The sequence below is a fragment of the Crocodylus porosus genome, unplaced genomic scaffold, assembly GCF_001723895.1.
Source record: "Crocodylus porosus isolate Cpor-Errol unplaced genomic scaffold, CroPor_comp1, whole genome shotgun sequence".
NCBI classification, from domain to species: domain Eukaryota; kingdom Metazoa; phylum Chordata; order Crocodylia; family Crocodylidae; genus Crocodylus; species Crocodylus porosus.
The window spans coordinates 45,985,946-46,009,715 of record NW_017728947.1 but is presented as its reverse complement, the minus strand read 5'-3'; the positions used below and the strand labels follow the sequence as shown (position 1 = coordinate 46,009,715).

The following is a 23,770-nucleotide window of genomic DNA, read 5'->3' as shown; positions in this document are numbered from 1 at the left end:
CGGCGTGTCCACTACGCCCCATAGCTTAGTGTCATCTGCAAACTTGGACAGAGTACATTTCACCCCGTCATCTGGAATATGGAGGTAGATCGGTGAGTTCTTCACCTAGAAATGGTAGTAGAATGTGACTTTGGAAATGGACTTGCTCAGATATAAGATGTAAAGGGAGGAAAGAAAGGGCCCAAAGAAAGCTAGAGCAAAAGCATGTTTAATGAAGTTACAGATGAAAGGAAGAAAGAAGGTAGACCCATATTTGTACTAGTAAAGGCTAAAGTTATAATTTTGTAACAATGGGAGAGACTAAAAATCATGCTGAATTGTGATGAAAAACAGCAAAAGAAGAATGAGAGACTAAAGAGGAGTAACAGTGGGTGTCAGGAAATCAACATGAAATGGAAATGTGTAATTGGGGTATGCAGAGGACCTACTGTAGTAAACTAGAGAACTAGAGAAGAAACTCTGATAGGGGAGGAGGAGGAGAAAGTGACAGAAGGGGAAGGGGTAAGGGAATGTGAGTTAACAGAAAGAGGAAGATCTTTCCTGTTGTATTTTGTTAATTTACTCTTGGAAGAAATTAGGGACATTCTGTTTGGAGAGAGAAGTAGAGGCAGGAGATGGGATAAATTTGAGGAGTGAATCAACAGTGATGAAGAGGTGGCTAGAATTGCAGCATGAGAATCAATTCAACTGAAGAACTCAAATTGCTTACCTAAGGAGATGGAGGTGTGAATCACTATGTAATGGAGGAAGTTGGCTTGGCCAAAGGATTACCAACTGGATGCTATGCGGTACAAACAGCAGCAACAATTATTTTTTTCACCTTTGACTACAAGCAACCCCTGCTTAATGCAGTTTCAGTTTCAGTTAGCACTATTTTGCTATAACGCTCATTTAGAATTAATACCCATTTCTGCTGAGCGCTCAGCCAGTTTCGCTATAGCGCTCAGTGGAATCAGAGTTTCTGCAGGCAGGCAGAAAGGGAGAAGCAGTGGTGGCAGCAGCAAGTGGAAGGTACGTGAGTGGTAACCGTGAGCGGGTAGGCAGGCATGAGGGCCTAGGGTGGGACAACTGGCACATGGTGCCGGAGTGGGCGGGGGGAATGGTGGATACAAGCAGGTGCAAAAGAGGGGAGCAGTATAGGACCCAAGCTGGTGCCCAGGGCCAGGGGTGGCAGGGGTCTGCACCCAGGACGGGGGGCAGGAGCATGGGACCTGTGCTGGGGTGTGGGACTCATGCCGGGGCCAGTGGAAGCCCACACCCAAAACAGGGCAGCAGGAGCACCAGTGCCTGGGCTGGAGGGGGTGGGAGGTGTGGGGAGAAGGAGTGGTAACAGCAAGTAGCACGGGGCCTGTGCCGGTGCCCAGGGCCAGGGCCAGGGTCGGTGCCCAGAGTGGGGCAGCAGTAGTGCCAGTGCCTGGCATGTGGGGCCAGAGAGGCCAGCGGGCAGGCAAGGCGGGTGGGGAGAGGCGGCAGTAGTGAGAAGCAGTGAGGGGACGCTGGGCACGAGCGTGAGACCTGTGCTAGTGCCCAGGGCCAGGACTGGTGGGAGTCTAGAGCGGAGCAGCAGGAGCACAGGCCCAGGCTGGTATGTGGGGCTGGAGTGCCAGCAGGTGGGTGGGGGAGTGGGGAGAGGTGGCAGCAGGGCAGGCAGTAACCAATTAATTTCTATTTACATTTATTTCTATAGGGAAATGGGTTTCACTGAGTGCGGTTTTGCTTTGCACTTGGTTTTTCTGGAACCAATTAAGAGCACTAAGCGGGGGTTGCCTGTATCCAGAAGATTACTCCTCATTCCATCAGACAAACCTACTATGGTGATCCATGTGTGTCTGTGACTCAGGTTTGATATGTACAGTTACACAAAGAACTTTGGAATCAAAGTTAAAGCTACTAGAGAAAAAAAGTTTTCCTGTGGCAGGGATTAGAGACAGGAAGAGTTGCTGTGGGGAAAAGGTGTGGCACAGTAAGGGGTCCTCTACTGATTCTGGGCTTGGACCTAAGTATAAGTGAAATTTGGGACATAATCCCCTACAAGGGCAATAGATCTCAAGTGCTGCCTCTAACTTTTATGTGAGCCAGGGGAAGAAATGAAGGCATCTTGAACTGCAAAGGCAGTTCAAGCACAAAGGAATCTCTTGGCTATGCTGTTGGCAGTAGAGTAGAAAGACAAAGGTCCACCTGGGGCTATCATGCCCTCCCTCCCACTCCTGCCCCTATGCCGCTAGTTGCTAATAGCAAGTGATCTTACCAGATTGCTTTTGTTAATTTGACCTCAGAATGTTCTGACTCTCTGCAGGCTGGTTGCTTGCTCCATCCTCCCCTAACCCCCTTCTTCAGTTTCTCTACTGTCAGCTTCAATCTCCTTGCTTTCTACGTTCATCTCAATCTTTTCATCCTTCCTCAGTGTTTACCATCTCTTCTTTCTTCCTTCCACTCAGCTGTTCTGTTAACTCATTCCCATCTGCTTTCCCATCACCCCACACTGATCTATAATAGGTTTAAAAGATAAAATACAACATAAATGCTGTACTAAATTTGGTTTCACAAACCTGTTCACTTGGAATAATATTATGTGTTATCAGTAGCAGAGATTATGGATTTAAATAATGCATGATTTTATCTCCACAAGGTCCCCAGAGCTACCAAACTATCCTATCTGTTGCTGTATGTTTCTTTTCTTTTTAACAGAAGGTATTTCGAAGCAAAAGATAGTATTTCCACTGTGTTCTCCTGTGAAAGTACTTTATAAGCACACTGCCGAGAAACCTCATTTTCTCCAAGGAGGATGATGATGAATCAGTGTAGTAATGACTGTGCACAAAGCTCCCTTCAACATGGATGCACGTGTTATGTCGTACCTCATTTATTAACTAAGCTCTATAACAAACATAGTCCCTGTCTTTAAGAAGAGGGAAAAGAAAGAACCAGGGAATTATTGATGAGTCACCCAACTTTGATACCTGGAAGTATACTAGAACAAATTATTAAATAATTAATTTATAAGCATCTTGAGGATAATAAGAGGATAAGAACAAGACAACATGGATTTGTCAAGGACAATGAGGTCAAACCAATCTAATTTCCTACCTTCACAGGAAAACTGGCTTCATGGATAAGAGGAAAGTAGTAAATGTGATAGATCGTGACCTTGGTAAAGCTTTTGATATTGTCCTGCCTGATAGTCTCAAAAGCAAACTAATGAAATATCATCTAGATGAAAACATCCTAAGGTCTTTTCAACAACTGGTTGAAAAACTGTACTCAAAGTAGAGATTATCAATTGTACTCTATCAAGCTTGAAGGACATCTCAAGTGGGCCTCCTGGATATAGCCTGGTCTGATTCTAGTAAACACTTCCATTAATGACTTAGCTGATGGAAAGAGAAGACATGTATAAAATTCATGGGTGATGCCAATCTGGGAGGTATTGCAAGCAAGTCAGAGAAGAAAATTCAAAATGGTCTTGCAAAATTGAAGAAATGGCCTGAAACAAACAAGATGAAATTCAATAAAGACAAGTGCAAACTACTACACTTAGGAAGGAAAAATCAAATGCAGAAATAAAAAATGAGGAATAGGTGGTTAAGAAACTGCTTCAGGAAAGGATCTGGGAATTACAGTGGATCACAAATTGAATAGGAGTCAACACTGTGATGTTATGGTGAGAAAGACAACTATAATTCTGGAATATATTAATAAGAGGGTTAAAGAAATACAAAGGAGATAATTATTCTATTCTACTCAATGCTTCTGATGCCTTAATTGGAGTACAATTTGAACACTTTAAGAAGGATGTAGACAAATTGAAGATAGTCCAGAGGACAAGTATGGTAAGAATGGTATTTATGCTAACAAATCTGCTATGGTAAGTATGGTAAGATGTTAGAAGATATGACCGATGAGGAAAGGTTGAAAGTCTTGGGTTTGTTTAGTTTCGACAAGAGGAGACTAAAGGGGCACATATTAACATTCTTCTAATACAGGGGTTGCCAGGGGTACTTGAGAAGGCCCTAGCAGGTACACGCAAGCAGGTGGAGAATGGAGTGCTGCCGTGCACGATCTCATGTTGCTGTGCAGGTGCCGCCCACCTGGTTGGATGCGAAGGAAGCTTGCACGCCACATGCCATGCCCCCTGTCCAGCCGGTGGGGGAACAGTGTTCCAAAAGGTTTGAAAACCCCTTCCCTAGGGGGTATGCATGGCCAGGTGGGGACAGAGAGCCACCACCCACCACCCTGCACCGCCACATCTCAGGAGCAGGGGTGGGGGAGCAGGGAGTGAGGGCAACGGTGCTTCTCTGCAGGCCACATAGGGACCCTCAGTCTGGCTGGATGCAGTGGGGGCAGAAGCTCACACACGGCCACTACCCCACACTGCCTCTGCTTCACGTCCAGTTGCATGCCACTTCCCCTCCACCCCATGAGTCCAAGCCACCAGGGCTATTCCTATTAAAAAAAGTTGAAAACCCCTGTTCTAATATATAAAAAGCTGTTATACAGAAGATGTGATCAATTGTTCTTCATGTTCACTGGATGTAGAAGAAGAAATAGTTTGGCTTAATTTACAGCAAAAAAGATTTGGGTTACACATGACGAAGGAAAACTGTCTAGTTATAAGGATAATTAAGCACCTATGAGGGTTGCAGATTTTCCTTCTCTGGAGGTTTTTAAAAACAGGTCAGCAAAACATCTGTCGAGTATGCTCTTTGCTTATGCCACCTCAGGATGGGGAGGATGGACTAGAAATGACCGCTTGAGGTCTATTCCAAACCTACATTTCAAGATTCCGTGGCTGATTATTAGCTTTGAGATCAGCAGCTTCTCAAATGATACACAGAAGCAATAACATTTTATTACTAAATGAAGTCAAAGACATTTTTCTGAACAGTCAAAAGCCTGCATTTACTTGGGAACCCTCTGTGCTTAGCTCAGAATAGCTTGGGAATTAAGTTTCCCAAAATAATGTCTATGCATTGCAATTCTCCTTTTGCCCTCTTTTCAAAGGGACATTTTTTACTTACTGCTGCCAGGAGGCTGACAACTCTGGAAATGAAGCATTTAAAAGCAGGGGAGAAAGACTGCCTCACATTTAGAAAATCTTTTAGTGTATAATTGCCATTAGAAGAAACATTACAGGCTTATGTGAGTTATATACAACAGTATTCTCTTTTCTTCAAAGGCAAATAGAAAGGTGAAGGAGTGCACTATGAAAAAGTTGTCATGGCAGTCATAGCCAGAAGGAATGTGCTATGTTGCCATCTCCCTTTATGCTGCTACTACCTGGCTGATAAAACATCAGCTACTGCCATGTCACTAAATAGAAATCCTTTGCTTTCTGTTTTAATACTATTGCTAAAGTGCATAGTCAAAAATAATAACAAGTCATATACATAAATCTTTACAAGCACATTGCCTGGACCTACTTAACCTTAGCACTCTTAGCACACACCAATATACTCAGGGTGAAGGTAAGGGGAACAAAGAACAGTGACATATTTTTCACTTTTATATTTTAAAGTGATCTTAAATGAATGCATGTTTCCTGCTGATGGGTTAGTAGATCACTAAACTGGCCATCAGCAGCTTATGCTATTTCAGTTTAAGTCACTCTAATGTTCCTCACAAAATCTTGCAAGTGGGAACCACTTGTGTTAAAGTTAATTTTCTCCAAAATCTAACACTTCATAAATGACCCACACTAACCCATACAAACACACAAGATTAGGAGCAGAATGATAATACAATCCTGATTGTACAGATTCCATATCTAGTTAAATTCTTGTCTTAAGAATCTCATATCTAATGGCAGGCTTACCAATGAGGACATGGTGATAAGCGTGCTTTGCAGAGGATCAAATTTCTGTGTTTCTATTTGCAAATAACACATGTGATAATAGAGCTGAAATATCCTGTTATCAAGTACATCAAACTATATGTAGCATGATGACATTATGTACCACAACACGATGGAATTTCTATTGCAGGTGTATAAGTTGATAGGTCTTCTAGCCCCACCCGTCTGCATAATCACTTGTTGATCCTTATAAGTTTATACAAGCCACAGGCATATAATCTGTATGTAGAAGCAAAAGTAAACTGCTGTGCTTGGATTGATCTGATTTCCATGGAACTACAACTGGACTCTACCACAACGGACACTAGGAAGTCTGGGGCAAGTCCTTTTTGAATGGTTTTCATATAACATGCATCATTTGCATGTCACATTCACCACAAAAATAAAGGCATTGTTTGTTTCAAGTGTGCTTATATCCTGAATTTTGACTGCAAAACTATCATAGAATCACAGAATCATAGAAAATTAGGGTTGGAAGGGACCTCAGAAGGTCATCTAGTCCGAACCTTAAAAACCTCTGAGGATGGAGATTCCACCACCTCTCTAGGTAACCTGTTTCAGTGCTTCACCACCCTCCTAGTGAGAAAGTTTTTCCTAATATCTAACCTAAACCTCTCTTGCTGCAACTTGAGACCATTGGTCCTTGTTCTGTTATCTACAACCACTGAGAACAGTTCAGTTCCAAACTCTTTGGAACCCTGCTTCAGGGAATTAAAGACTGCTATCAAATTCCCTCACAGTCTTCTCTTCTGCAGACTAAATAAACATAGTTTCCCCAGCCTCTCTTCATAAGTTATGTGCCTCAGCCCCCAAACCATTTTTGTTGCTCTCTGTTGCAAGGATGAGGACTCTCTCTCACTTGTACTCATCCTTTCTGTAGTGGGGGGCCCAAAACTGGACACAGTATTCCAGATCTGGCCTCACCAATGCAGAATAGAGTGGAATAATTACTTCCCTTGATCTGCTGGCAACACTCCTAGTAATGCAGCCCAGTGTGCTGTTAGCCTTCTTGGCAACAAGGGTACATTGCTGACTCATATCCAGCTTATTGTCCACTGTAACCCCCAGGTCCTTTGCTGCAGAACTGCTGATTAGCTAGTCAGTCCCAAGGCTGCAGCAGTGCACAAAATGTTTCCATCCTAAGTGCAGGACATTGCACTTGCCTTTGCTGAACCTTATGAGATTTATTTTGGCCCAATCCTCCAATTTGTCTAGGTCATTCTGAACCTTAGCCTTACCCTTACCCTCTAGTGTATCTACTACACCCTCCAGCTTGGTGTTATCTAGGAACATGCTGAGGGTGCAATCCATCGCATCTTCTAGATCTTTAATGAAAATATTGAACAAAATGGTCCCAGAATTGACCCCCTGGAGTATCCACTTGATACTGGTTACCAGGTAGATACTGAACCATTGATTACTACCTGTTGAGTCTCACAATCCAGCCAGCTTTCTATCCACCATACAGTCCATTCATCCAACCCATACTTCCTCGGCTTGCTTGCAAGAATACTGTGGGAGATGGTATCAAAAGCCTTGCTAAAGTCAAGGTATATTATGCCCACTACTTTCCCCACATCCACAGAGCCAGTTATCTCATCACAGACGGCAATCAAGTAGGTTTGGCATGACTTTCCCTTGGTGAATCCATGCTGACTGTTCCTAATCACCTTCTTCTCCTCCAAGATCTTAGAAATGGATTATTTGAGGACCTGCTCCATGATTTTTCCAGGGACTGAAGTGAGGTCGACTGGTAAGTCCCTGGAATCTCCTTCTTCTCTTTCTTAAAGATGGGCACTGCATTTGCCCTTTTCCAATCATCCAGGACCTCCTCCAATTCCTATGACTTTTCAAAGAAACAGCCAGTGGCTCTCCAATCACATCAGTCAACATCCTCAGCACCCTTGGATGCATTGCATCTGGTCCCATGGAATTGTACACATCCAGCTTTTCCAAACAGTCCCTAACCTGTTCTTTTACCACTGAGGGGCTGTTCACCTTCTCCCCAGACTGTGGTGCCCTACATGGGCTCCTACATTCAATCTTTCTGGGCCCCTCTATACATGTAGGTAATGGTGTAATGGGATCTAATGTGCAGTCCACATAATTGCACCTCCTGCCATGCCACACATGCATGACAGAAGGCGTCATTGTAGGATTGCACATTAGTTCCCTTGCTGCCTTATTGCTGGTGCAGGGGGAACCTAATCCTGATCCCTCCCCCTGCTCTTGCAAGAATCAAGCCTTTAGCTGAGGGGCTTCCAGATGTGGGGGTGCTTTGCACACCCCTGTGACTGGGAGATTGCAGGTGCCATGGTCTCCCAGCCCCAGGGATTTCACACACCCCTGGGCCTGGGAGATTGCAGCCACACCCTTGGCTGCCAGGTCCTAGCTGGGTCCCAGCACCAGGAGGCATGCAGTAAGGAAACAGCATTCACAGCCAGAGGTGACCCAAGCAGGGTGCGGTGCTCAGGGGAAATCAGCCTGTGTGGGACCCCAACCCCAGACATGAGGAAGCTGGCGAGAGATTCAGTGGTGGAGGGTGGGGGGTGCCAAGCAGCTGAATGTGAAGCTGGCAGCAGTGCAGCTCTGCGGGGCCTGGGGTGGTCACCCCAATTCGCCCCCACCTCCAAGGGATGGCCGTTCACAGCTGTAGGACTCTGGGTCCTGGAAGTTGCAGGGTGCTGCCAGGACCCAGAGTTGGCAGCTGCTACAGCTGAGAGTCCCTTCAGTTGCAGAACTCCTAGCCCCCGCTGGGCATAATCCACCACTATGGCTGGGAGTCCTGCCACCTAATGGGACTCCCAACCACAGGGAAGACTGTTACACATGCAAATTAAAACTCAGTAGCAACCAGCTATAAAGTTAGTCCAAATTTTTGAGGTATAATTTTTGAGATATAACTTTATAGCAGGTTGGAGCTTTTCATGGTGCAATAGGTACTCTGTATGTGTAGCTGTTCTATAGGTAATTGCACAACTAACCAGTTAATTGCACGATAACTGTATGTTACAGAGGGCTTGTCAGTCAATTCAGATAAAGTATGCTTAGTTTAAAAGTAAAACAGATGCTATTTCCTAACAGACCTACAAGCTTCTCTTGTGATCTGATAATTCAACTGGGCTTTTTCCAAGGTGGGCACTACAAAGCTTAATAATTCTGCAACAAGAATTTAGCCAACAGTTTTTTCCTAATAGAAGTAATAGAATCCATCTCAGTCTCCCACTGTTGTATTAGCAGGAATAAAATATACCGGTTGCTAGAACAGTACTTTTGGTAAAGTAGTACTATTTTTATAAAATACATTTATCTGATTATAAGAGAGAGAGAGAGAGAGAATACAATCATAATATGTTTCTGTTAGTTGTTGTAGTGAATTTGATGGTTTTAGGTTTTTCTTTGCTCTAAAACCATTATTAGACACCCAAAGTAAGACCTATTTAAGTCCCTGGAGTGCCACACTAACTGTGTATTCAGAGGCCAAGTCCTAACTGGTGATCACAGACTGAAGAATTCTATGGAACCCACCCAAACAAAAATAGAATTCTGTGGAATATAAGCCACTGTGTGAAACACGTTTTGGGTTTTTATGTCAGTTGTCCAAATGTCTCTGTTAAAATCTAGTGAATAAATGCCCTCCATGTCCCAGATCCTCTTTTTTGAAAGGAGGCAGGCAGTTAAAATCCAGTATTTTGTGATGTTTTTTAAAAAATAAATATGAAACAAGCATTATTTTGCAACCCAACAGGGGCAATGTATAGGGGGTGCACAGGCATGAGAGTGCCGGTACACCCCCTGTCAAGCCACGCTCCCTGTTTAGCTGGTGTGTAGGGGGGCAGGCAGAGTACCAGTGCCCCCCCCCCGTGAGCACTGGCTGGCGAGCGGGGCTGCCAGCAAAAGCGGCTGTGGTCAGCGGGATTGGTTGCTGGGGGACCCCGCCCTGGTCGCTGACTGGTGTTGGGGGTGGGGGGTGGGGCATGTGCCTCCCCTGGCTCAAGAGGCACCAGACACCCATGCAACCCAAACAAACCATTTGTATACATTCATAATTAAAATCAAAGGTCTACCTGAACAGAGATAGCCAATTTGACTTGTGTACTTAAGACATGCCAGTTCCTATAAATATCACCACATAGAAGAGAGTTTTATGGCTAGCATCATTTCACCCACCTTTGACGCACCTGCCAAAATGATCATATGCCCATTTATAGTTGGAGCATTCTTTAGCAAAAGCCCAGAGTGGGGCTCAAATTCATACCTCTGGAGCCACAGTGAGAGACCAAAACTGCTATGTCACTGGACCCTTCAGGAAGTCATAACACTAATATACAAAAGAGAAAGGAAACTTACAGATGTTCCACTCTCCACCTTTTAATTAATTTCTTTCTGGTGTGTCAACTAGTTAAACTGAAGGGAAAACACTCACTTACATGGACAGTAGGGCTGTGCAAAGCTTAGGTCGCTGATTCAATTCAGCAGAAATTCGGCCCAATTTGGAAGCCAAATCTCCTAATCCGAATCGAATCAGGAGACCATTTAATCTCCCCAAATTGAATTGGAACCCTTCAAATTGATTCAGAGAGATTCAGAAAGATTAGACAATTCAGACATAGACACAGCTTTAAATGTTTTTTCTACATACCTCAAGGTACCAGGGGGCTCGTGAATGCTGAGATGCTGGGGTAGATGAAGCGTCCCATGGGAGTGTGTGGGGGGTCCCTAGGACACTCGGCAGTGGACTCGGAAGTGGACCAGTAAAACTTCCAGTCTACTTCTGGGTCACTGGGGAGCACACTGGGGGTCCCTCCTATACCCCCTGGCTTGGCAACTGGTGCCTCCTTGGTCGAGGGGGGCACCCAGGGTCCCCCTGTGGCTGATGACTGAGCCAGGAGGTTTGGGGGTCCCCCGCATGGTCAGGGGCGGACCCATAAGTGACTCCTAAAGTGGACCCATAAGCAGACCCATAAGTACCTCTGGTCCACTTCCTGGTTTGCTGCTGAGTATGCGGGGGACCCCCTTGCACTCCTGTGGGACACTTCATCCACCCCAGCATCGTAGCATGCCTGGTACCTTGAGATATGTAGAAAAAACATTTAAAGCTGTGTCTGTGGCTGAATTGCTGATTCTCTGAATCAGCACTGAATCTTCAGATTCGGATTTGGCCAAATTGAATCTGGACAGTGATACAAATCAACGAATCAAATCACTGTCCCTGATTTGGGCTGAATCTGAATCGAATATGGCCCATTTTGCACACCCTTAATGGACAGCTTTAACTTATAAGGATACTTATTTCATTTATGGAATGACTGAGTTCTTGTTTGTCAAGACTGCCTAAGAGATTCTGAGTCTTGCCAAAGAATGATTCACTTATCCCAAAGTGCGTTAAAGATAATTCATTACATCCTACTATGCACTATATGATAAACTAATAAAATACTCTTACCAGAAGTCAATTAATTTAGGCAGAGAAGTGAAGTGATTTGTCTAAGGCCACTCAACTAATCAGATGGAGAGCTAGCAACAGAACCCAGGAATCCTGAATACCATTCTTCTGTCTGACCATATGACCAACTTCCCATGTTGCTCAGACCCAGCCCAAATAATAAATTTATTTTATATCAATTTTGTACTGAGAGTGGTTTACTTAAAGAGGGGCACTGTACAGGCCTAAGTATAATGTGTATGTAACTGCCTAATTGCTGCTTTTAGCACTTACCTGCAGTTTGCAGTTGAGCCAGTGGCGTGTCTACACAAGACACTAAATGCGCAGTAGACTAATTCTACTGTGTATTAGCATGTCATGGCAAAAGCCATGCTAATGCACTGATATGCAGTAGAATTAGTCTACTGCGCATTAGCATCACTAAAAAGGTGTGTGCTGGCACTACTGCACAGTAGTGCCAGTTACTGAGCATTGAGTTAGTACCTGTTATTACAGGTACTAAACTTAATGCGTGTAACTACAGAACATTAATGCACATGTAGAAGTGCCTAGCATTGCCTGTGCTAACCTACTAAGCATACACAGTAGGGTTATGATTGGGCAGCTATGGCTTGATAAGCCCCAAAACTTTAGTCATAGAAAAACTATAGCTACTGGGTGTTAGATGCTGGAAAAGGAGGAGGGTCCTCTGACCTTTTAGCTCAGAGGGTCAAGTGGTTAAAGCACTTTCCAAGGGAGCAAAACATCCAGATTTTAATTCCCTTCCTTCCCCCTGCAGCCCAAGGTGTTTTGAGCCTGTATCTCCTGGTTCCCAGAAAAGCAGTCTAATCCCCAGGTCATGGGCAGGGCATTGCCCAAGCCTCTCTCCAGCTTTGTTTGGTATCCAGTTTTATTTTTACTTCTTTAGCTCAGCTTTTCTTAACTCTCCTCCCCGCCCAAATCATTATATTATTCTGAAGAATTTCGAATTTCCATTTTTGTGTGTTAATTTTTCTGTGACATTTTTATATGCACTATGGTAAAGTCTCTATCATTTCTAGTAGTACAGTAACTTAAATAGCATAGTCTGCATGAGAACTAAGAAAATACCCATTAACGTATAGACAGTAACTGCTATTTTAGGAAGGTAGAGGCTATTTATATTTTTCCTTTCTTTCCCTTTTCTTTTTGTCTCAAAATCCACTGACCTATTTTTTTCCATTCCTGTTGGGCACTTAAATGAACCCTTTCCTGTCCTCCTCTTATTCCACCAAAATATGATTGAAACTTGCTGCCCCCTTCCTATCTAAAACAGGAGTTATAGTTCAAATGTATGGCTGGAAGGCTGCAATACTTACTGGCTCTGAGGATATTTTCTTTGCTGCTGCACCTGGACTGGACCTGCAGAGAGAGAACAGATTCTGTGAGATTTCACAGATAACACCCATAGCACGATATGTAGATTTAATGGGCAAGCTCCTGGGATCTAGAGACAGAGGCTCTACATATTTTTAGACCTTAACAGTCTTATATAGTATGTATATGATGCATATATTTAAGCCCAAGGTTATTTGTTGACAACCTGAATCTGATATCAGCAATTATAAAAACAAACAAGCCAGCCTAAAGGACAGAGTGCCAGGTTAAAAAAAATTACTACAAATCTTTCAGAAATACATTCAAACTTAAATTTTACATTAACATGCCAAGTTCACTCATATATAGTTGTTACTGCAGTAAACCTAAACCTAAATCCTGTACAATTTATGCCCAGACAAAAACTATAACAAAAGTATATAGTCATAATCTGTTTGAAAACTTAATTATTGCCACTTCTAGTTGAATCACCAAGGTGTCATAAACAAAAGATCAAAATGTTACCAAGTTAGAATGCGTTGCGTCTGAAAACATTTAATGGTTCTGCTTCACAGCTGTACAAACAGCTTCTGGCTGGAGCTAGACAAATTTACTCAGTTGTTTAAGTTTAGTTTAGCTAAATGCTGTTTAATGTGACTTTTACAGTGTAGCTCTACTTGGAAGAGACTGTATAAAAATGGCACTTCCTTTTTCAACTGATCTGTTCTCTGTAGGCTTGATTCCAGCTGTGTTACTCTAGTTTTATGCTAAGAGGCAGTCAGCTGATTAGTCTGAAGCTAGTCTCTAAGGGCACCTACACATGTGCCGGATGCCTGCTCTGACGCATGCTAATTAGCACACACTGGAGCAGACTCGATTAATCAAGTTTTCTGGAATGTGCTCATTAGCATGCTCCAGCAGCCTTAGTGTCATGTGTATTCAGCATCTCCATGTTTCAAAATGGTGGTGGGGGCACTTTAACTGAAGTTTGTTTAACTGAAGCGCCCCCCCACACTCCCCTCCCCCCCGGTGCTGTTTTGAAGCTCAGGACTCTGAATACACGAAGAGCTCTCGGTGCTTCAATGACAGACGCTCCCGAAAGCCACTTTAATTAAAGTTCACCCCTCCCCCACTCTCAAGCACATGTAAAGACACCCTAAGGTGCCCTACCTTTTGCAAGCTTTATGCTAGTGTAACGCCAATGAAATTAATAGTGCACATTCATGTAACATTGAAATAACAGTGGTAAATTAAATCCCATTTATTTAGAATTACATCTCCTTGCTATGGATAATATAATAATTTGTTGTTAGTGTTAGTTCTACAGAGCCATCACTGCTTAGATTATGGCTGCTTGTACACTTCACAGGGGTTTACTTCGGTTTAATTTTCCCTAAATTGAAGTGGTGGGTTTTTAAAAACCCTGCTTCAATTTAGGGCAAAGTAAACCCCATGGCATGTACACAAGGGTCGGGCCTGATCCTTACCTGCCTCTGGTGGCAAGGGAGGAGGGGAGGGCAAGTTGCCAGTGGGCCGAGTGGTCCCTGAGCTGCAAGGGGGGCGGGGGGGAGGGGGCAGTTTTTCCCTCCGTGGTGGCAATGGCGTTCCCCAGGTGGCACCCACCTGTCCAGGGGCACTGCAGCTGTGGAAGAAAGCACCAGTCCCCTCACAGCCGTGGAGGAAAGCACCAGGCCCCCACGCAGCTGAGGCAGGCAGGCTCCGGGGAGGAAAAAAAATTAAGTTCAGGTTTCCTGCTTTTTCCCCCCCTTCAGTGAAGCCTGCCTGCACGGGCTGCTGCCGAGCTGCCTACACAGCTCCTGAGCTGCACGGGGCCCGGTACTTCCCTCCACGGCTGTAAGAGAGCAATCAATGTAAAACACCTTGGATATGTTGTATTTTGCTGTCCCCCAAAGTCAATTAATGTGCAATACGCTGCCAACAGTGTAAATGGTCACACCATTAAAGCAATGCAAAAGGGCATTTAAGCTGCTTTAAAGGTCAATTTTGTGGTGTGTACAAAGGGCCTATGTCTTCACTGCTGTGGTAACTCAAGTTATCTACCCTTGAGTTAATTTCTCTCAAGTTTGCCTAACGGCCACATTGTAAAACAACATTGAAGAGGCACCAATGATGTGATTAATCGTTGCATCTTAAACTGTAATTTTTACTTCCATGTGGACTTGCCAACTTGTGGTAAAACTATCACCACATTTGGGTGACTGGGTCTTGTGTGAGAATGGGACTCAGGTGAGGACCAATGCTTGATTTATATAATTGAAGTGAACTTTGCAGGCAAGATAAGTCCTAAAGAAAGTGTAAACTGGATTCTTTTCCTTTTTGTGCTTCATCAATACAAGTGTTACTCTGTTTAAATTACAGGGTTAATAAATTACAGCTGAGCAAATGATTTCTCGATAATGGAGTTGCACAGGGTACACTGAGGGCATAATTTTCTCCAAAAATTTTTTATTACTGATGAAGACAGCTTAGGAAGAAAGAGCCCAGTTTAACTTTCAGTTATCAAACTGAGTTTTATGGGCTGGTACCGAGAGAGACATCTTTTTGCCTGTAACTTAATCTGGAAATGATGGAGGAACGATGAACCCCAAAATGCCATTTTTACTCTCTTTTCAAAACAGAGCCATCTCTTAAGTCTGAAACCGATTCTTCCCTGATATTTAATCCTCTTTCTTCCATCCACAGCAGCTTGCCCCAAATGTATATAATTCACAGAACAAACTGGATTCTACAGCATAACACAGTCTATTTATTGTAATGGAAGAATTTATGACAGTAATGTTGCAACTTAGAGTGGTTTATGGTGTCCTTCCCTGAAAAAATTGTTGCGTTTAAAAACAAACAAACAAAAAACTGAACCCACCCTTTTTCCCAGCAAAAATGCCACAAAGGGAAATTCCAGACAAAATGTCAGTGATGCCCCAATTTGGCCCAGAGTTGTTTTTCTAGATTTCACAGACATGATAAAATAATAACTCAGTGGAAGAGGAAAATATCTCTTCATGATTAACTGAAGAACAATTCTGGTCCAAAACAGAAGGTATAATGGTATGAGAGAGCGGAAGAGAAAGACAGGGACATAGAGGGTGACACAGAGAGGACAGAGAAAGAGACAGAGAAAGAATTGGGGTTGGTACAGGGTAACTCCAAAGATGTGGTATGCAAAAGGAGAGATGGGTCTATATGCATAAGATATTATTTAAAATGAAAGAGGCACTCTAATTTTTACTGAAAACCACATGGAAAGAGAAAATAAGGAATGGCCTGCTGCAAAATAATCAAGCAATTCAGCAAACCGTGGAATGAAACCTAGTGAAATGACAACACACTCCTAAAGAAAAAAAACCAAACAAACCAAACCAAAACACAGCAACTCAGAAACAATCTCTTAAAACAAACTAATTAAAAATATGTGATCCAAAGGACACAGATAAAGCTACTAGAGAGAGAGGAAAAATGTTAGTGGACAAAGACAGTGCTAAAGAAGTAAAATGAGTAAAAAGAGTCTTCAACAAAGTAGAGGAACAGAAGGAGCCCAAACCCATAGCGCAAAGCAATGTTTGCGAATGGAAAGCAGCTCCTTTGAGCAGTAATAGTTACTCTCAAGTCGTAGCCTCTATTCCTCCTGAGTTCATCTTTAAGCCCTTCCAACCTATAGTGGAGCTAGTGTATGGACAAAAACAAGAGATTTATAATGAACAGAGTAGCTGAGATTTGCAGGTCAAATCTTCTAATATAAAACCGTGCTGACACAATAGCTCTCTCTTTCATTGTCCAAATGACAGTGGCAATGGGACAGCTGGCTTTGAACATAGCCTCTTGGAGGTCATTTTTTTATTCTGTGCTCACAGAGGACTTAAATAACCAAGCTAAATTGTGCTTTGTGGTGTCTTACAGCAGACCTGAAGTTTACACTTTTAACACTCACCTGATTGACAACATATGCAGGAGGGGACATAATTTGTTTCCATAAATTTTAAAAGCAGCTGTGGGAAAGGGATCGTTGGTAATGAAAAAAAGAGCTCGATCAGCTCGACTCAATCATTTCCCAGCCTATGCTCACAGCTGTGGCTGCACACTGTATTTTAACATGACTGATGGCATAATCAAATATTCTTGTATGTTTTATATTTCATGTTTATATCCTAAGCATGTATGTTTTTTAAAACATTTTTTCATTATAATTGCTACTTTAAATCTAAAAAAAAATGACAGTATTTTATAACTTTAACCTATTGTGGAGCTTTCTCTAAATAACATTTGCTGTGTGTGTCTTTTTCATGCTTATGCTTTGCCTTTTTGTATCTACGGCATTTTTCAAATTTGTATTTGTTTCACACCTAACGTTAAATTGTCTTGTGTACTGTCACATATTGTATCGTGTTTTGTTGGAAGAGGTTTGTAACAACTAATTCTTCTCTTACTCAGAGGACTACTCCACACATAGTATGTACCTAGCTATACTACAGTATTTCACAGGAAATCTATAGCTCTAATTTTTCTCCTGTCTACATCCCCCTGACTCACAATACATCATTGTAGAGGACCTCTGAATAAACTGGGCTTTCATCCACAATCATATGTGACCCAGGCAGAAAATATCAGAAAGCAGAACCTCCACTTTCTATTGCTCTGACCTTTTTTAGGATTTTATTATAACAAGTTATAATTTCAATGCTCTGAAATACAAAGTAGGCCTTCTTTGAATGGGCAGAAGCACTAAACATTATGTGAAATACAGTAATTTAAAACAAAGGGAGGGAATGGTAAAAAGAAGAAACCTGATGACAAGTTCTTTCTATCAGTTGTGACTGGTTTGATACATGGAGGACTCACTGTTTGCAACACACTAGATGTATTTAAATATACCTGATATGGTGTGCTTTAAATCATTGTGGTCATAATGGTATTTCATCAAGTAAAATAGAGAATGACACAAGGAAAAGCTCATGCTACAAGTGAAAAATTAATGTGAAAAGTAAAAATAAATAAAGATAAACAAGAACAGAGAAACCTTTTAACACATTATTACAATCTTTAGGAATGGTTAGAGAAATTACTTACCTTTTATAGGTCAAAACAAGATTAGCACAGAGTATTAAGTCAGCTCTTCATTATGGGAGGGACAATTAAAAGCCATAGGTTATAGTAAAATGAACTGCTACACAAGGATGAAGTGTTTTCAGCCCAATATGAAAAGCTAACTCTTAGGGAAGAACATTTCAACGCAGGTTTACAACACAAAGACAATTCAGAACAATGACATCAAAACACATGGTTTTATCACCAACAACAGATAGAAGCCATTTCTCAAGAACACAGAAGACTGTAGGAAGCTAACCCATAATCTATAAAATTTATGGGAAAGCATATGCTCCAGTACTAAGAAGGCATGCAGAATGTGGAACCACCAGCAGAAACCCAAATATATACATACACACAGAGGACTAAGATACAGGGAAGGGAATGGGTTAGCCAAACTGTAATGAAGGAAGCAGGATATGCAAAGCACAGCAGCAGTTATGAATCTGAGAACTATCTTCCTTTAACTGTCTTTTAAAAGACTCATTTAAGAAGTTGGAACAAAATTATTTTCATCATTGCATCTACCACAAACCAAAGCTGGGGCTAACACCGAACTCTTATCACCTTTCTCTAAGACTTCCACAGTTACAGGGAAACCACATAATTCTACTCTGTGTGTTCTGCTGCCATTGCTGTCATTGCTGTATTGCTATCATTTCCCATCTGTGATTCATAAGAGAGCTGGAGTGTGTCAATAATATATAATCCATCTCTGGAATACAACCCCCCAGTAGTATTTGGATTGCTTTTCTGTGTAAGACTCTGGTAGCATATAAGTGGCAGCCAGACAACTATATACTACTGCTCTGCTTTTCAAATTCTGCTACTCTTCAGCTTTTGCTTCTCTTATTTACCAGCAATTATTAATTACTAGATAATTCACGCAGATTACTGTCAGGTTTTTTTGAATGATCCTATAAATACTGAAGACTTTCCTGCCTTAAACAGGTATCAATGATCCCACTGTCCTATTTTTAAAAATATGGGTTTGCTCTGGTATTGCTTTGTCTATATCTAAATAAATTGAAATCACAGTATTTTATAACAATATGCCAGATTTATGTTGTAACATGGTAAATCATAATGCTTTTGGTTCACTACAATGAAACATTGCATATAAGGTAACTGAGCTAGGAAAGGCCTGGAGAAATGTACTGAGATTTAATGTTTATTGGAAATGTTTTGATTTTATTTTAAATGAAGTCTAAAGAATGTTGGAAAATATGGTTGAACTTTGGTTGAATTAAAATACAATAATGCTGATTTTGAATGGGTTGTCCCATTATGTGGCAAAAATATGTATAGAATGACAAATCATTTTGAACTTACCTTAAAATTGTTTAAAGATAAATAATGCTGTTAAAAAGATTAAAAGACCCAACTTATGAAATCATGCCTACCTAGGGTAGCCATCACAGAGGACAGTCTGGTTGTCCTCTGTTCTCTATTGAGACAGAAATGGACACCTTTATGTCCTCTATCTTTCTCTTCAAGAGTTTTTGTATCAATAGAGGACAGAGGACAGAGTAGAAAACCGAAATGTCCTCTATGATGGCCACCCTATGCCTACCCAGGATAGCACTTAAGCTGGCACTTAAGTACTGTTCTGAAAAGGAATGGACTTAATGGGTGCCTGTACATGAGCTGGGGGCTGCTCCGACATGCTGTAATTACAGCGTGTTGGAGCCAACTTGATTGAGTCTGCTGAAGCATGCTAATGAGCACAATCTAGCCAGCCTCCACGTCTCGTGTGTCAGTGTCCCCGCACTTCAAAATGGTGGCAGGGGTGCTTTAACTAAAGCTTGTCCAATAAGCTCTATTTAAAGTGCCCCTGTTGCCATTTTGAAATGCTGAGATACTGATACATAAGACGCCCCAGGCCCTTTAATTAGAGCACGTGCAAAAATGCCCAATGTGGTTAACTGCTATCCTGAATTGGGGCTTAAGTCAGTACAGAACTGAAGGAAACTCTATCATATGTATACCAGAAACATTAAAAAAAAAAGAGAAGGGAAGTGAACTCAAGGGAATACATTTGGGGCAAATCTGTTATTCGGTAACAAACTTTTAAAAGGGAAGGTTTTGTTATGCCCTTATGCAAACACCAGTAATAGCTCAAATGAGTGATACTGATGGTAGTTTTCGTATCCTCAAAGAAGATTTAATGAGAAAAAAGATATCTCCAAATAAAAAGGGTTTTAAAAATAAATTCTTTACGATTCTTTATACCACCCCCAAAGAGAAAAAATTTTAGAAAGAGATTTTAGCAATATGCTGAATGCTAGATTGGATACATCAGCCACTAGACAAGAGAACTGCAAATCCTGGATGGTGTCTTTATAAAAACAGGACAAAAGAGTTTTATCTTTCCTCATTTTACTCTCATCCACAGAAACTTCATATGCATATATAGATATTATTCTTATCTCTAATACTTCACCCTTTCTCCCTTCCAATTATAAATACAGACATAAGATTACATGGTCAGAACATGCTCCAACCAGCCTAACATTTAAATTGGGGCATGGGTGTAGATTTGGTATAGAGTGTGGAAATCCCTCTATAAGCAGACTGGAAGGATGAACTATTTTATATTATAAGAGAAAATAAATTTTAAAAAGATATTAACCAATATTTGGAATATCATGACTAGGACACCTACAAAGGAGCTTTCTCTCAGATGCAAATAAGGCCGTGATTAGAAGTTACTTTACTAAGAGCCTCATAGTTGAAAAAAGACAGACAAAAAATCTGTAAGACAGACTGCAGTTGGTAGAGGCAATGTAAAACTAAAAGGTGTCTAATTAAAAAAAAGTTCCAAAAAATTCTGTATGTATGCATCCTGAGTAAACACCTTTATATACCTGAGTAAACACCTTGTTAAATGATAAAACAGAAGGAGCCCTTATGTGTACAAAGCATTTTTTATACTGAGAAAAGGGATGAAGGGAAGAAAGTTGGCAAGCTTCTGGCCAGAAAGATAAAAGGAAAGTGCAATAGCTATATAATCTTCCACCTTCTGGTTAGGAATAGAGAGTGGCAAAGAAATAAGGAATGCCTTTTCATACTAGCATAAAAATCATTCTGAAACAGTTATTTAAGTATGAAAAAATAACTTTTTTCTGGGTTGTGCCTTCAGGTATGCCATTGAGAAATACACCCACTCAGTTAACACCCCCCCCACAAATTGGGCAGCGCAGGCAGCACAGGAGAAGCCCTGAGCATGTTGAGCAGTCTTTAATGCACATTCTGGTACACAGGATCTCCTGAGAAACAGCTTGACTTCAGTGTTGGGGTGCACACTTCGGACCATTCCAGTTGTGCATGGCCTTCTCTGAAGCTGTCCACACTGCCTAATTTGTGAGCTTGGGTCTATTTGGAGTTAGCCAGGGTGAGGGGAGGAGGCACGACACATTTTTCTTGGCTCTGTGACTCTGGTACCTCTAGCACCAGGGTCACTTGCCATAACCATGGAGCTAACATATATAATAATGAAGGAATAGGCAATGTTGTAAAGTTACCCTACTTATTACTTACTTCTAGATTCCCAACAAGATTTCCTGGAGCTTCTGGAAGGAATTAAATGCTGAGGAACTGGAAACTCCACTTATTCCTCCAGAGATATAAATGACAAGATCAACTCATACTTGGACACACACAAGCTTTCACCTAGAAAGAACTGTGATTTCACACAGTTTGTGTGCACATGATAGTTCTGTTTGTGGAGGGAAGAGTTTAACCTGCCTGAAGTACTTTGTGAATCTGTTAGAGGCCAATATATTTCAACGCCTCCAGCTTCTGGTTCTATGTTTAAGTACAGAATTAGCAACAAGCATGGTGGGCAACCAAAACCATACTTATTCGCTGCAATACTTTTCATTGTAACATTGTTTCATCGATTATCTTATTGCATTTATTGCTCAGTGTTCATCAGAGAAAAACAAGTCTAACATCCTTCATTAAGTCTTTCGTATGGAAAGCTTGTATGGTGGGGATTAGGTAATTCTGCATCCCATGTAACCATCAGGCTTCCACTCTGTCTTACTTTCACACTCACTCAGCCACTGGCAAGTTGATAAATCACTTGGCCTTAGGAGTACATTGTTACATGTCTAAATTCTTTCCTATCTGACCAGTATTAAAACCTTTTCAAACTTCTTGTCTGTTCCAGTTCAATAGGCTTTTTAACTGTCAGGAAGGCTGAAAATCTGACAGTCCTGTAAATAAAGGTTTTATCTCCTGGCACAGAATGAATTATTGTCTGACCCCATGGCACACATTAACAAGATTAACATTTTTAATAAAGCTCTACTCTTCTTACTTTCCTTATTCTTTGTTTTAAAATGAGAATTTCCACTGCTTTCACAGTTCTCTTCCTTGGCTGTAGTAACAGCCAAATCAACTGCAGCATTGCAATGAACTAATTCAGGCAATACTGCAAGAAATGGAAACTATTTATTTTTAATCGGATTACATGCAAGTATCACAAATTTAAAAATGTAATCTATATTCCCTCCCAAAATATATTCAAGGTAGTAATAATATTCAATATATTCAATATTAAGTCAAGCACTTGAAAGTTAGGAAATAGCAGAATTAAAGTTATCTGTGCCCTCCTAATTTTTCCTTGTGTATACACATTATAGTAAAACCTTAATTACATCAAAATATACTATTTTTTTTCCGCAGAGTTCCTGCCATGGGATGCAGAATGGTAAATGAATGTGGCAGTCTGACTGATATTTTTTAATCTGCATTGTTTAGTGAGTGCCCAAAGTCTGCTATAAATAAAGACCTGATGAACGATGCCTTGCATTTGAAAACTTGTCTAACTCTATCCCAATTACAATGCTGGCCCAATAAAAGAGATCACCTTAAAAAATCCTTGCCTCTAAATAAAAATAAATAAATAAAAAAATTCCTTAGGGGCTCTTCTATTACACTCAATATCATAGTAGCAAGAACCTTACATTTGTTGAAGAATTTACCTACTGTGATCCTGAAATATAGGGAAGCATTCTTGATTTTAAAGTGTGACACTGTGGCACAGAGCTATTTAACCAAACTTTTCAGAAATGGCCATTAATTAACTTGCAGCGCCTTGGGCTGGATTTATTTTAGAGATGATAAGCACCCAGAACTTTCACTGATTTGAATTGAATTTATGAATTTTGCAAGTGCTTAGCTCAGGTGAAAGTCAGCCCCTAGGAAGGACACTCAGAAAACTGGTTGACATTTCTAAAAATGTTGGTGTAAAAGACTTGCTTAGACACACTTGAGAAATCTGACCTGGCAGAGACGGGAATAAAACTCAGTACTTCTTGGAACCAATCCAGTGCCTTAAATGACAGCATCATGTTTTCTTTTCCTGAGGTTTATTTTTCATTCATATCTTTCAACATCTTCCATGAAAGAGGCAGGGGTCTTTCCTGTCTTACAATTTCATTAACCAAACATTATATGTACTAATTACCAGTGCTGCAGTCTCATTCTAAGATTTTGCCTGGTTAGAGATTAATAAAAATATATTTGGGAAAAAATGTTGTTGATTCTTTAGTTTTGGTAACCCCTATTTGTTGTCAATGTCTGAATAAACAGTTAATGGGAAAAGGAAATATTTATTTGTTAAACATGTATTGTTTCTAACACTTTGATTAAGATCTGATGCAAAGTCTATGGAGTCAGTGCAACTGTATCCACTGATTTTTTTTAATGTCTGAAAGAGCTTACAAATTGCCTTTCACACTCTTTACACCTGTAACCAGTGCAGCAGGAAAATGCCTGATATTTCTAAGGTGAGGAAAAAACTCTTAAGAACAAGAAATTAACCAACATCTTACGTTTTTACAGTATGAAGAAATAAGTAAAGGACATGACTCTTTTTTTTTTTTCTAGGTTACCTTTTAGGGTAAACTCATACTTCACTTATAAAATTTCTTCTTAGTGGTGCTCTCTCAAACAAGTACGGCTGAAATTTTGAATGTTCCATGTCAGTCCAAAATAATTTGGAGAACCCAAATAAAAGTAGGTTATAT

The 23,770-nt window shown here is 41.1% G+C and overlaps 1 protein-coding gene across 11 annotated transcripts in view; it reads right to left on the bottom strand.

Annotated features, from left to right (window-relative positions):
- Window positions 1–23,770, bottom strand: part of GPHN (gephyrin) — a 369,172-nt gene that overhangs the window by 87,998 nt on the left and 257,404 nt on the right. For all 11 annotated transcript variants that reach the window (XM_019551529.1, XM_019551530.1, XM_019551532.1 and 8 more), the window contains one exon: window positions 12,635–12,677. In XM_019551529.1, coding sequence (XP_019407074.1) covers window positions 12,635–12,677 — 43 coding nt within the window. The remainder of the gene's footprint in view (window positions 1–12,634; window positions 12,678–23,770) is intronic.